The 15,940-nt window shown below is 26.2% G+C and overlaps 1 protein-coding gene across 1 annotated transcript in view; it reads right to left on the bottom strand.

Annotated features, from left to right (window-relative positions):
- Positions 1 to 13,036: 13,036 nt before the first annotated feature.
- LOC100160989 (actin-related protein 2/3 complex subunit 5-B) overlaps positions 13,037 to 15,940 on the bottom strand; it is a 4,742-nt gene continuing 1,838 nt past the window's right edge. The window contains exons 2-3 of the mRNA XM_001950676.3: positions 14,169 to 14,241; positions 13,037 to 14,107 (exon numbers count right to left, since the gene is read on the bottom strand). Of these exons, the coding sequence (XP_001950711.1) occupies positions 13,868 to 14,107; positions 14,169 to 14,241 (313 nt within the window). The 3' untranslated portion in view covers positions 13,037 to 13,867. The remainder of the gene's footprint in view (positions 14,108 to 14,168; positions 14,242 to 15,940) is intronic.

The raw sequence follows: 15,940 nt of genomic DNA on the forward strand, positions 1-15,940 counted from the left end.
TTGAACACAAACCTATAATCCTATTTTCTTCTCCGTCATCAAATAATACAAATTCGGAATCGCAAAGCATAATAATATCTTCTCTTAATTTAGGATCCAATGCATTTCCGAGTAATTTACGCCGTATACGATTCAATGTTGTTTTTACCGATGAGTAAACTGGAATTTCAGTCACTAAATCTAATCCCTGTTCTAATAATGGTGTAAACTCTTCTCGAAAAATTTGAGTGGGGGAACATGTTGTATCAAATTTACGTTGTTTTGCAATATTATATATATTTTTTACTTCAATTTTTGCTAAGTCATATTTACATTTATGATTGCTAACACTTAAAACATTAGTACTTGTCGTTTTTAATCTTCCTTTGCATTTTTCTTGTTTTTTCTCATTCAAGCATACCCAAGTTATAATATTTGCGTTATTTGTTCGATACTTTCTATATTGATAGTCGTCGTGTATGGCTAGAGGATGACCTTTAGTTGTCTCTATCACTTCAAACGAATTATTCATTTTTAATTTAAATTTTAAATCAAAACACTGTTAACAAATCGAACTGTAGCTGTAGGTACCAAGGTGTGTACAATACTAAATTACTAAACACAGCGTAAATATTTCCGACGATGTTATAAATTTTAAAATAAAATAAAATATACGTAAACGTTATCGCCTTATCGATAATGACATCGAATATCCACAATCAACCAAATGGCTGTATCACAAATTGGTTTATCCAGTATAAATAAATATCACGGCCAATACATTTTCATACTATGGCCTATAACGTGTAAGTAGGTGAATTTTGATTGACTAAAATATTATTATAATTTTTTTTATAATAATTATAATAAGGTTTTAAAAAAAAATTAGGGTATGTTTTTTATGTAAGTACAGTGAATTTTGATTGACAAGTATATAATGATATCAATTAGAGTAAAAAATCAGGTAATTGGATGTCGTTCTGCTGTACAGTAGATTACAAGTGGGTCATTGTATAATGGTTATATTAAATTTGAATTCAATGATATAATATCATTGTATAAGAAAAACGATTCTGAGCGGAGACGGTTTGTCAGTCTGGATATTTTATATTGTTATTATTTATTTTATCATGTAGGTAATCAAGTTGAACTAATATTAAAATATTACAATTTTTTATTCGTTTCTATGGTGATAAACAAAGCGTTAGAAATTAAAATCCCATTTTTAGCGTTTTTTCGTAATTTTTCGGTGGTTTTTCCAGTGGCATTAAATAACTATTGAGAAAATCGAAAAATGACCTCTCTAAAGTACCATCTTGATCCAATTTGCTAAAAGATAAGGTACTATATGTTGAAATCGAAACACTCCTTCTGGAAGAAATTTTGTATACAGGATAAAAAAAAAAAATAAAAAAAAAATAAAATAAACACCATTGTAAAAACAATAGCTCCCTCGCTCCGTTCAGAATCTAAAAGTATTATAATATTATACCTATTAACATAAATTAAGTATATAGTATATAAAATATTATATATAGCACCCAAATCTTATAGTCAGGTAGATAGAAATAAATTGATTGCAAATGGCACGCAAAAGGTGCCGACCGCAAATGTCCCGACCGCATCGGTGCCGATGTTGTCCCGCAAAAAAGATTCAAAAAGGGTCATATTATTATAGTCTATTTGCGTCCCGAAAATATCTTTATAATCGATATAAAAATTTTAATAAAAAAAATTATAGAAGTATAATTATTAATTAATACTGAATACTGATATTCTTATCACGGGGCCGAAATGTCCCTATCCCACGAATAGTAATATTATTATACGGTACCTACAGTTTATGAGCTATCGCTTTAGTAATCTTAGTAGATAATATCGATAATACTTATATCAGGAACGGATCTGAAGCTCATTTAAGGAGGAGGCGAATTGGTATCATAGAATTTCAATATATACATAATAGTCAATAGACATCTATTATATATATAAAAAAAAAAATTAAACCGTATAAAAATTCAACAGTCTTTTATTCAATATTAAATAAACAAATGTATTAAGAATATTATCTGTCAATGATTTTTCCACAACAATGCTTATGTCCCTATGAGTATTGAGTAAAGCTAAGCTAGTTAATCTTTCCTCACTCATGCGTGACCTCATCCACGTTTTTAATCTAATAAACAAAGCAATAAGCAAAATACCAAAAGCAGGAAAGCATAATATGGTTATCAGCTAGGCCGGAAAGTTATAGGAAGTAAAATTGGTGAAATACACACTAAACATTTTAAAATATACATTTATTTTAAAAATCTACTTTAAATTATAAATAAGACAGTTTAAACAAAAATATTTAATAATAAGCTTAAATATTAAGAGGACGCTAGTACGCTATGTGGTGTCTCCGTCTTACAAAATATGTATACAACACAGAAAAAACTGTTCTGCGCGGGATAGAACCACTCAGGCTTTAGTAAAAGTAAAGACTCCAAATTGATAGACAATATAGTTCAAACATTATAGGTATGTGAAATATCATTATTTTTTTTATATGACTTCTACGAAAAAAAATTTCTTATTATTTCAAAATACATTATTTTTTGTTTTTTTTTTTCAAACTCCAATAACTTTTTCTGTAGTTCCGATTTCGAAAAAATAAAAATGATATTTCACAGGTAAAATTCTCTTTTTTATGGGGTGACAATTTAAAAATGTGAAATGCAACAATTTTTTTTTTTTTTTTTATATTTGTTCATTGTAACGACCTCAAGGTCTTTGACAATGCTTATCACAAGTGGGTAGTAGGGAGATCATGTGATCTATTTATCTATGTATATATCACTATATGCATGATACTACCCCCCTTCTCCAAGAGGAGACATGTGCGGTCTTCACTCCCAGTGGAGTGGGACCTAGTTGGAAACCGGATGACGCAATCGGACGACAGCACGGGAAAATGGTGACTGCGTAGAATCACACACATTTTTTTTGCACTTTGCTATGAATCGAACCGATGACTGTGTGAGTCGTAATCAACTGCGTGACCACTGCGCCACTCCGGCCCCAAAATGCAACAATGAAAATAAAATATTCAGCACTCAATATTAAAATTGAGTTATTACTTATTTACCACAGTCACAGTGAACAAAATATTTTATTTAAAAAAAATTTAAAAATAATTTATTTTATTAAAATGTGATAACAGATTTATACAGCGGTGCAGCAAATCCGCCCCTAACTTATATAGATGACTTGCGTCCACAAAACGGGACGCAAGTTGCCGGTTACATTTACTACCTGTAAAATATACCTTTTTTGGGACTCAAATAATATGCAGTCTTTATTTTATCTAGGACAGGAAAGTACTTATAATACCTAGGTACTCAAAATAATTGCGCATAATATTTAAACTTAGGAACACAAAAATCACCACGATATTGTAAAAACTTGTTTCTTTTGAGCTTAACAATTATAGTTATAATGCATTGTTTTATTTTTTGTTCCCCATTTTTCACTGCTTTTCATATATAAGTATTAAACTACTTGTTTACATTTCAATTTTGATGCATCAACATTAAATAGCGATTATTTTTTATCATTAGAAATAGTTTAGTTTACTTCTAGTTGTAATTTTAAAAAAAGGTGTTTGTACCATTACATGATACTCTATAAATGTTAAATAAATTAAGTCTGAAAATTATGGAATTTCGGTAGGAATATTTAAAATTTATATAAAAGTATACATTTTATACACAACAAAAATATCACGCACATTTCAAATCACACACTCACCCACGCGTCTTGTAAATAATACCTATATTCAGTTTGTATTAATGGATATATAAACCGATAGGTACCTACCTAAGTACACTGTACATGATAATGATAGGTGTTCGAAATATTTGTGAAAAGCACATAGCCAAATAAGAATAATATATGAGTGATAATAATTGATAAGTAAACCTGAAAAGTGTATTTGGCTCCAAGAGAAGGTACAACCTACCTACCTACGTATATTATTTCTGTGTACGGAATGTTTTATTGTACAATTTATAGGTACTATGTACATATTTACCTATTGTGGCCCAAAATATTATATAAACCTAAAATACCTAATCGGACGAAATCTTTTGTAACCAATAACTTTGTACCTAATCCTATAATATGTTAACGGGGTAAATGATTTTTAGATAATAAAACATATTAGAGCTTTATTATACAACTCAGCAACAATATAATATGACGATAGCGCTTAGGTACACATAAATATACTATTTAGTCAATCTAAATTTACAAGTTTGTCTTTGTTTGGATACTACTATTTTCATTATTTCATTTCAAAATCGTACAAAATACCGAAGAAAATATTCTAATATAACAATAGCGTAGAAAACTGTTACGCGCCAAATAGGAAACTACAAATATCAACATGTACCTTTTTTTCCAAATTGATAACATCCGAGAAAATAAGTTACAATACAACCATGCATTCTATACATCACAATATTATATTTTTGTCTTACATAGAATTTATTTTTCGTCAAATAAATAACAATAAATATTGTGTTATTTTATTCTATCAATGCAAAAACGGTTTTCTGGGTATTTTTGTAGTATACATTTCGAACGAAAGTAGACGAACAAAAGACGGAATTACAGACTGCTTGTTAACAGTCTCTTCCGTATTTCACAACCCATCACCCTATCGAGACAACAACAATTTGTATATCTTATGCACAGTAGCTGGTAGTCTTGTAATATTTAATATGGATATTTCGAAAAATGGTCCACTGGGTAAATATGTCATGTAATTAAATAAATAATTCAAATATTAAACGTAATCCGTGTATATACACAAATACATAGGTACTTGGTAATGTTTCAAAAATATCGAGCCAACTATTTCATTTAAAATCTGCTAATTATTGTTTTAAGTTCCTATATAATATAAGAATAGAACGTAGAATATTAACATTAAACGAAAAACATAAACAATACGATTCAAATAAAATTAAATTAATAGTTCTGTGCTCGTTATTCTTAGTTAATTTTCAAGCGTTCTTGCTCTCTGCTAAGTGAGAATGTTACCCTAGAAAAATGTTCTTCTCTTTGTTTAACATGTATTTACCCGGTATATAATTATTATATACATGATATTAATTCCAATCACCGCCTTAGTAAAAGCGGAGATTTAGGGGAATTTAAGGAGCGCTTAGATTGTTTTAAATAAACTTTACATTTAAATAACAAACAAGCTAACAATAGTTTTGTTCAAAATTCTTAATCATTACGTTTTTAGATATTATTATAAATTCAAGTATATATAATTGACCAATAAAACAATAACATTTATAATCGACAATCAGCAAAACAAAAATTAACCATTTAAGGGAAAAAAATATTAAGTACCTAGATATTATTTAATTTCTTCAAATCAAAAATTACCATTTTTAAAATGTATATTAGCACAGCGCACGCTACTGTAGAAGAAAATCTTTAAATCACAAAATATATGTTTTTGTTAATAAGTAGATAACCACGAGAACGAAAATCTTAATATGAAAATCGGTGGAAAGTCAAAATATGTGTACCCAGCCCAAAAACATATTTATGTTAATATTTTCTTTATTAATTATGAAATTAAGATAAACTTTAAAATATATACACAGTACAATAGAGATAAAAATAATAATTACTAACCTCAACAATTCGATGCCTCCTATATTCCACACTATTAAGTATCAGAGCCGGATAAGGATCAATGCTGCATTGGAGCAAAACATTTTTTCCACTTCTCTCCACAACCAAAATAAATGTTATAGTATAACGTGACGTTTAGTATTAGAATTAAAATAGTTATATTACGGTTTAGAACTTAAAAAAAAAATCTTATTATTTTTATTAGGTAGCAATTTATATTTTTTTCTAGCGGATGTATCAGTTATTTCATTTCATATTTTCAACCAAATTAAATTGGATGTATAACATTGACAAATTATTGATGTCTATTCAAGAATTAATGATAATCTAAAATATTTGTTTACAGTGATCGGAAACGATCTTACACTGCATTTGAAGAAGATACTGGTAGAATACAAGTAATTTTTAAAACTATATGTATAGATAACGTTACCGTATTGGTATTGACGTAATGATTATTTCATAAGCAATGAACCAAAAAATAATTTGACTTCGAATGGAAAATACAATGATGGATTAGAATGCTTTTAAATGCATTGATTCTTCAACAAATATAAATAAGAGTAAAAAAGCAGCTAAGTGGGTGTCAGTGTGTCACTCTGCTGTACAGTAGGTTATCAGATAACTATAATGGATGGTGTTAAATTTTAATTCAATGATACAATATCATTGTATGTAAAACGATTCTGAGCGGAGACGGGTTGTTAGCCTAGGATTATATTTAATATTACCTATATTTATATTGTTATTATTAATACGGTAGTCGATAAGTTGAATTTATATTATTTGCATATATTATCATATTTCAATATTTGTATATATTATATATATATAGTATACTATAAATAAAAATATACTCGAGAAGTTTCAAGTTACCTACCCACGAATATAATATATTTAAATTACAACAAACTAGAATCGTTGGAATTCTTGGACCTTGGTTATGTACAGTGGCCGGTGCTTACCACGCTACGTCAAACAACCATTTTTGTTTGCATATATTTTTTAGCAAACAGTTTAACAGGTTTAAAAAATGCTCAAAAGTTTTGTGTTGCTCATATCAAAATTTAATTTTAAGACAAAATGCTGTTTTTTGGTATTTTGAACATCTGCTCTATAAAAGAAGCTTTATACTACTCAGTATCTGATTTATCATTGCCCACTCACGGTCACAATATATTCTGTCCACCTTTTCTTTTTACTATTCTCTATTTCACTGTAAATACTTTTTTAAGTTAAGTTTCGTCAAGTGGCATAGTGCCTCTTAAGACCGATTATCGAATTTGTTGGTGTAGTTTAGAAAGGTAAATTTTTGATTTTTGTTTCGCTACGTGCTTAAGAAAAAGATAAAAATAAAAACCACCGTTGAAAAATGTCGAAAAAAATATTTATTTATTAATTATTTATCGTGTGTCAAAGTATTGATGAGATCAAAAAGTATTTTTACTAGGGATGTTTTGTAAATTGATTTTTTAATATTTTAATAGAAATTTTCTATAATTATGTAGAACTACATATAATACTAAAATCAATTACATTTCTCCAGAATAACTTCCAATTGGAAATATAATAAAGATTCAAATATGTTTATAATTTACAAATTTAAATTATCGTGCTTTAAGCTATTTTTAAATTATAATATTAATAGGACGAGACATGTCTTGCATATTATTCAATTTTCAATCATTTTATACACATATAAAATACATATAACATACGATATACCAAACATACACATTATTACCTAGGTATTTATTTTGATACATACGAATGTGGTTAATTAGTTTTGACAGAATATGTATACGTAGCTTATAAAATATTAATTTCACTAAATTTGACATTTATGATAATATAATATACATTATTAATTATTATAACTGCTGGGTTTGACTTTATATAATTACCAAATATTTTCATACAGTGGACCATTCTAAAGTTTTTCGCGGAAATCCGAAATATTCAAATATGCTGTAGTTAGTGCAGCACGAACGTACAACTCTTTACATATTATGTTTGTTCATTCCATATTGCTGTATTACACACTTTAACATTATACCCATGATTTTGTTATAGTTATTACTTATTAAAAGCATTTATTTGAAATTCAAACGATGTGTTTGCGTCAGTCAAGGTATGCGTCTAATATCCGAATTCAGTATTCACAATACTCAGAAGTATCGACTTGTATAGGTATAGTTATAGGTAGGTGGTACCTATAAGAATAATTTGTCAGATTTTTGTCGTCGAATACGTCATAATATTGCCACGAAAAAATATTAGGCATACCTAACTTATTTTAACGTCATATAATTCTACTTTAAACATCGGATGCCGAATTAGAAGTAGAAACATATACTTACTGACTACTATAATAGTACTATTATTTTTGACGTACCTATTTTACATTCTGAGAGTATTCGTAATGTAGGTAAATACTGATTTTATAATATCATAATGACTATAATTTATATACGTCATCATAATCATTAATCAGATTTAATCTTGTAACGAGGTTTTAATTAATTCAGTTACTTAACAATTTGTGTAGGTAACCGCATTAATGGATGGACGACGCGAGTCGTGAGCTATAAACCATGAGAGTAAGGTAAGTTATGATCATTTTAAAAAGTACAGCTAGTTTCAAAAAGATCATAACTTACTTAAAAGTAATAATATCAATAAAAGCCCACGTGGGGCCCTGGATAATAATCTTACCATTAAATTGTATAATAAGTCAATTCACTCCAATATCAAAACTAACTGCACACTTTTAAACTAGTGAACGAAAATTTGCTACGTCGTAAGTGTGTAAGACGGGGACAAAACATGCGGGTACCTACTTGCGACGTTCTCTTAATAGTTAATACTCACATCTAGGTATGTGATGATATTATATAGACAATCGGATAAACTTATTACCTTGTTTTCGAGGTTCAAATAGACCATATTCTTATAACTATAAAGTTGTTCTCTATAGAAAATAGTACCAAATGAAAATCAAGCAAACATTTAACATGAGACTTTTGGATACGATTTGGTATGCGGATGGATTTCCGCCTATGCTTCTTCATCATCATATATTTTTTACTTTTATTGGTTGTTGTAAAACTACGAAATTATAATATGATAATATAATTTATGATTGCAGTAATACAGTTATCAATCAAAAAGATAGATGTACATAATATATATCTATAAAACTATAGTATAATTGTGGGATTTTGAGCTTGGTAATAGATTATTGTGCCAACTTTGTAGTGCCAGTTTCACGTAGGTGAAGTGATGTGTGGTTTTTTTATTTTAATTTTAATTTTTTTGTGTTTGTCATCACCTTTTAGGACAGTAAAAATGCTTGGTTTTTCTTCTACAGTAGCTTTTCTGATAGGATAGTGAATCTAGTTGGTACTTTGAGGGGGTCAAAAGTAAACATTTCCCAGTAGTTTTCAAAAGCGCCGTGAAAAACAAAAGAAAAATTAAGAAAAAACGGGAATTTTTACACAAATTCTGTTTTCGAGAAAATTGATTTTGGTTTTTGGTGCAACTCTTAAACAAATTACCGTAAGTATATTGAATTTTTACTGAATGTTTACATTAGCATTTTCTATACACCATAACATTTTTTAAATATTTTGACTTATTTTGAGCTCTTTACGGATATTTTCAGTTTCCATTTTTTTTAGTTTTTTTTTCTTTAAATATTAATAAAATTTTATTTGTTGGTTAAAAAAGCTTGAACATTTAATAGAAGACTCCTAGTATATTGTTTCAAAGACAGATGAAAAATATTAAAAATTCATAGTCACAATTTTTTTTATAAGCATTTAAAGTTTAAATATTGACAAAATACGTAAAAATGACGAAAATTTTAGAAAGGTTAGATATTCATAAAAAATATTGACAAAATATCTACGTAAAAATGACGAAAACGTGTAAATTATTTAGTTAGAAATCCATAAAAAAACTTTCTTTTTAAATTTAAGATTTGAAAATGTAATACAACATTCCTCATAAGTTTTTCTACCTGTTTCAAAAAAAAATGTCAACAAGCGAGTCAAATTCAATTTCTATGAGCTTTTGAATTTCATATTCTTACAACATTTGATATTCACTCGATTTCTCGTGCAATGATTATCTTATTTTATTGTAATTAAAAAATGAATGACTGTAGATACTTAAAAATTTCACTGATTGTTTATATTAGCATTTTCTATACATGATAAAATTTTTTAAATAATTTGACTCTTTTTGAGCTGTTTATGGACATTGTCATAATTGTGTAAAAATTTAATACAAGAGTCCTGATGTATTGTTACAATAGCAGTTGAAAATATTAAAAATACATGGGCAACATTTTTTTTTTTTATAAGCATTTAAAGATCGAATTTTGACAAAATTTATCAAATTTAAAATTGAATAATTATTTTGTAATTAAAAATGTATAAAATGTTCAACTTTTATATCTAAGGCTTGAAAATTTAAAACAAGATTCCGCGTAAATAGCTAATTCTGTTACCAAAAAATCTAAAAAATACATAAGCACAGTTTATTTTAATACTCATTTTAAGTTCAATTTTGGACGAAATTGCATATTGAAAAACCTAGAATAACTATTTTAGTTATTTTGTTGTGATTGTATAATATTATTTATGGGTACTTAAAACTTCTTAAGTATACTATTATAATATATATATATGATAGTATCACGGTTTTTTGTTGATGTATAACGCGTTATAAGTACCTAATGGATATTGTGATATGATTAATTTGGAATTTATTATAGGTACCTATTATAGGTCAATTTTTTTTTAATACCATAGATAAGTATATAATATGTCTTATACCTAGACTGACATACCGTCTCTGCTCAGAATCGTTTTTCTTATATAATGATATTATATCATTGAATTCAAAATTAATACCATCCATTATACAGTGACCCTCAGCCTACCTACCGTGTTACTAATATAGTAATATAAATTACTAATTACATTAAAAGTTAACAATTGTTTCAACTTTAAAATTAATTGATATGTTTGATAACATATTTATTAAGTATAGACTAAAATATTGCTAAATTTGTCTATTTTAGAATAAATATGAATAAAACAACATAAATTTATATCAATATATAGGTAAATTAGAATATTAAAAAAAAAAATTCAATAGGCTAGTGATTTAAGATTTTGGACGCACTGTTTGTACATTTTAAAGTAATATTTTTAATAATTTATATTTTATTTAATATTATAAAATACTAAAATAATCAACATAATTATTTATTCAAATAAACCGCGCGTCAGAGACAACTGGGTACACTCTTTGACTCAGTTACCTACATTACTCAGTACCCAATATATATTATAGAATTCTGTCTGCAGGATATTGATGACCCAGTAGTCTAGTTTCGTATCCAGCAAATAAAATTCAAAAATATGGTTAGAGTGCTGAGTACTATGGGTAATTTACAGTATTACAGTTTAGCGTGTTTTCGCGAAAACACAGTATAATATATTTTAATAGAAAGTGTATAAATAGTTGTTATATTTTAAAAAAAAATTCAAAGAATCTCTGTTCTATAATTTTATTTTACCAAGTAATCAGATATATACGTATTTTTAATACTTTAAAAAAAATAAGTAACTATCGTCTATCTGTAATATAATACTTTTGAAAAGTATCTTTTATGATTGGAATTTGTACTATAGATTATAGATACATAATATTGTATTTTGAAAAGCCAAAATGGTAACTATTTTAAGGGGTTTTGTATAGCAAATTTTAGTTTTTCAATTAAATTAAAAAAGTTAAGGCAGTTCCATCGGTCATTTTCTGTTTTTGTCTACCACACATGCAACATAGGATTATAGACAATATGTTCTATTGACAATGTACCAGTAAAGTGGCAAGAATTCTGAAAATAAGTTTGAATTCAGCATAAAGTCTACAATGGAACGGTCACACCACTTATAGGAATTTACTTTAATTATGTTATCATGATTAGTTCAGTTTTCAAAAATTATGAATTTTTTTTCTAAGTTAAGGACTGATATTCTTGGCCTTACTTTTCTGTTGTAAACTTTATGCTGAATTCAAATGTGTTTTCAGAATTCTTATAACTTCACTAGATTAATCAGTACATTGTCAATAGAACACGTCTATAATCCTCTGTTGCGCGTTTGTCAGACAAAGACATAAAATGACTGAATGGAACCGCCTTAATAAACAATTTTAATACATCAATCAAGTTTAAATTAAGTTAATAAATACTAACTAATATTAGCTATTAACTTAAATTAATAAGTTAAGTAAATTTAAAAAAAAAATTGCATGGAAAAGGTATTTAAATAAGTCATAATCACTTGGATAGTAATATACTAATATACCTATGAATATACTTATGAATATATAGATACATATATTTTAATTTATTATGTATGTAATTTAAAACCTGTAGGATTGTATAATTTTAGAACTCTATTAATATTTCACGTTGTGTCAATTTAAATTTAAATTAGAGTGTAAATATGATTATTGTATTGTTTAAGATATTTTTGTGTGATTCAAAAAATAAATTACTCAAACATTCAAAAATAATAAAAAAAATACTATGTTTCTACTTATAAATGGTAAATATTATTTATATATAAGATTTGTATTTTAAAACTAGATTATTTTAAATATCTATTAAATTTAAATTGTAAATAACAGCATAAACTGTGTGGATTACGATTTATAAATGCATAAATGTATAATACACCAGTATAAATAAGTAGGTACTTAGAAATAATTATAATATATAAATCAAAATGGTCACAATTCATGATAATAGTACAATAATTGTATTAAATATTAATAAATAATAAGTAATAACAGAACTTAATATGTTGGTATTATGAATCGCGGCTTCATAGGATTCATGGACTCGAATCTATGGATATCTTTATACAGGCGACTAATGTTACATTGTTACCCCTATATTATTATTGATTAGTGCCTTATTAATACGACATAATAGTTTTTATCTATAAAAATATAAAGTAGTTCTTCGTATAATATTCTTTAATAATATGAAAAGTCAAAATTAAGTTGATTGAGATTATTAAAATAATATAAGTTGATTTTAAGTAAACATAGATACAAATGAGTAAAGTTTAAGTTAAGTTAATAAGTTAAAAATAACTAAGCTTTTAACTTATTAAATTGTTAATTCCCAGTCTTGGATATTTCATAGTTTTGTTTTTGTCACACAAAAATAATTTTTCTCAAATAAATTATTCTATACATATAATACTGACACAAGTGAAAATTTTGATTTAAATAATCAATAATCAATTATTAATAATAAAGTGACACACACTGTTATTATATAGTTATTGCTATTTATTTTTATATACTATTATAAAATTATAATAATTGCTTTATATAACATTTTCGGTTGTACATGGCTATTATATTATTCATTATTTAAAATTACCATGAATTATATTTTTCAATTACTTTAGAGTAATACTACAAAAAAATATTAACTACATTGCAATGAACAAAATCCCTGGTTGCATAAAAAAATAAAATAAGAAGTTTTTCAATACAATAATGTGAATTATCCTTAAAAATATATACAATTTAAGAGTAATTTAATTTGTTGTTGTATTAATTCAAATAGTTGTAAAATGATAACTAGGCTATGAATATTGAAAATCTTATATAATATGTTGTTGGTATATACTATCACAACCTTAAAAGAAAAAAATCATACTCATGAAGTTTTCAGCTTAGGTACATGAGTATATTATTATTAATTTAAATACAATAAAAAAAAAAAAAAAATATGGTTGACAATTAATTAATTCATAATCTGATTTATACCTAGTTACCCACTTTTATAAAAACAGCTAAAAACCTATTAAAAAAAGTTAATATTTTTACAAATAATTTTAAAAAACACTTAATATTTTTTTCAACGAACCAAATATTTCAATGATAATTTATAAGGACATAATTGAATTTGTAGAAAATAATACTATTTGGCAATACATTTTATTATAATACCTTAATAAAATTAAATGCCGACACTTATATACTTATTAAAAAATAATAATTATGTAGTACCAAATACAATTGTTAACAATATAATATTGATGTTTCACGGTTATTGTTTCAATAAAAATTAAATAAATTGTTAGTAAGATTACACTCTTTTGCGGTCAGTAAGCACTCTGATTATACTACCAGCTCCGCCAATTGCATAGGCTTTTTCATGCCACATAAGAAGATGACTGCTTTTTTTCTCAGTTGACTTTTCAAATCCTTTGTAAATATACTTCATAAGAATATCTACCATGTCAACATCTAACTGAGCAACAACTTCATCTATTTGAGATAGTTTGGTGGCCAGAAGAACTTTCATTACAACATTTAAGGCATTGTCCTAAATAAATAACAATAATATATAATTAATGTAAATAAAATTGAATTATTATAAAATATACCCTTAATTGTTGATTTTTTGATCCTAAAGGTGCATTTTTCAACGCAGATTTTAAAGCATCAGCAAAACGACCTCTGTAAAAATTACTAAGGAAAATCTCAAATACAATAAATATTTATTAAAAAGAAAAAAATCATATTGGTGATATAGATAAAATACTATTAAATATAATTTATATTGGTATTGATGAATATAAGGGACAATATCTAAACAGTTCTGGGCTATACATACATAATATTATACAATTTATATGAATGTATATCATACAATAGAACCCTAAGCTATTTTAAACCAATCTCATCATTACTATTGTATTTTTGTAATGATTTTAATATGTTTACTGTACCTAATTTAATTTGATTTAATACATCAATTGCCTGTGCAATTATTTATTATAATCATTAACTCAAATAATTTAGTTACTAACAACATATTTTAAGAAAAATATTCACTTCAAAAAATAAAAAAATAATTAAATTAAGTACAAATATAAGTCATAAAAGTAATTAATAACTGTTAACAATTTATTCAAGGTAACATGTCAAAAGATCTTAGCACAAAATACTAGTTTAAAATCCCAATGATATAATATTTAATAATTAGGAAGAACGAGTATATCAATAAAAGTGAATAAAAATAAATATAAAAGTACAGTACAAGTAAATATGTTGTAAAAAGTGATAACAGTTTAATTGTGATGAGTTAAAGTTAATAAATTATGTATATGATTATAAGCGATAAAAAATATTTATTGCGTTATTATTTTTAGATTATTTTTTCTTTTAAATTATTTAAATTATCGATATTTCAATATTTGAAATGGTCAAGTGTTATATATTAGGAAATGCTTATGTTTTATCATATAATGTTACCAACTTGGGTAGAATTATAATAAAATTATGTAACCTATTACAAACAAAGTAAAGTTGTTAAGGTATTGTTTTACTTTCATTACATTACTACCGAATATTAAAAATAACCACCAACCTACCTATTCTTTAAAAATAAATAGTATATTTAAGTGGTATTTGATTATTTGGCAGTGATTTTTAATAATTTAAATGTTATAAAAATATATTAACAATTTTAGTAACAGTAAAAGTGCATTTTGAAAAAAACAAAATTAATTTGATACTATACTAAATAAACAATACAACAAATCGAAAATTCAATTCCTACAAATCCTATAAATAGACTAAAATATGTTTTTAAAATTAAAATCAAGCTTTTGGTACTGGTGGAAATTTTCTTTTGCTTTTTGGGACTTACATATCCACAGGAGTTGAAACTTGTTTGCAAAATATAGTGATGTGTGACTGCGCATATGTACGCTATGTAGTTTATTTATCTATAGTTATATAAAGCATTCAAATAACTCACGCACACTCATAGGCTTAAATAGGGGGGGGGGACTTTAGGGGGTAAGATTATTTAATATTACCAAAGTAATGCTTTAGCCCCCCCAAATCCCAAACGCCATTTGCGCCTATGCACACACTTATTATGTGTTACTACACACACAGTTACACAGTACACCCAATAGATAGCATTGTCTAAATCAAATCCCTTTCAACAGTTGTAAAACAATTAATTATATTCAATAATACCTATTTAAATTTTTTTTTAAGAGGCTGCCAACGCCCTATTTGTTTTCTCTCTCTGGCTCACATGCAACATAGACTATACGCATTTAGACAAAATCATTTTTTCTATGTGTTTAAGTAATCTTAGAGTAATTTCACCTATTACAAAAAAGATAGAGAATAATATTTT

This window comes from Acyrthosiphon pisum, chromosome X (genome assembly GCF_005508785.2).
Source record: "Acyrthosiphon pisum isolate AL4f chromosome X, pea_aphid_22Mar2018_4r6ur, whole genome shotgun sequence".
Taxonomy (NCBI): Eukaryota; Metazoa; Arthropoda; class Insecta; order Hemiptera; family Aphididae; genus Acyrthosiphon; species Acyrthosiphon pisum.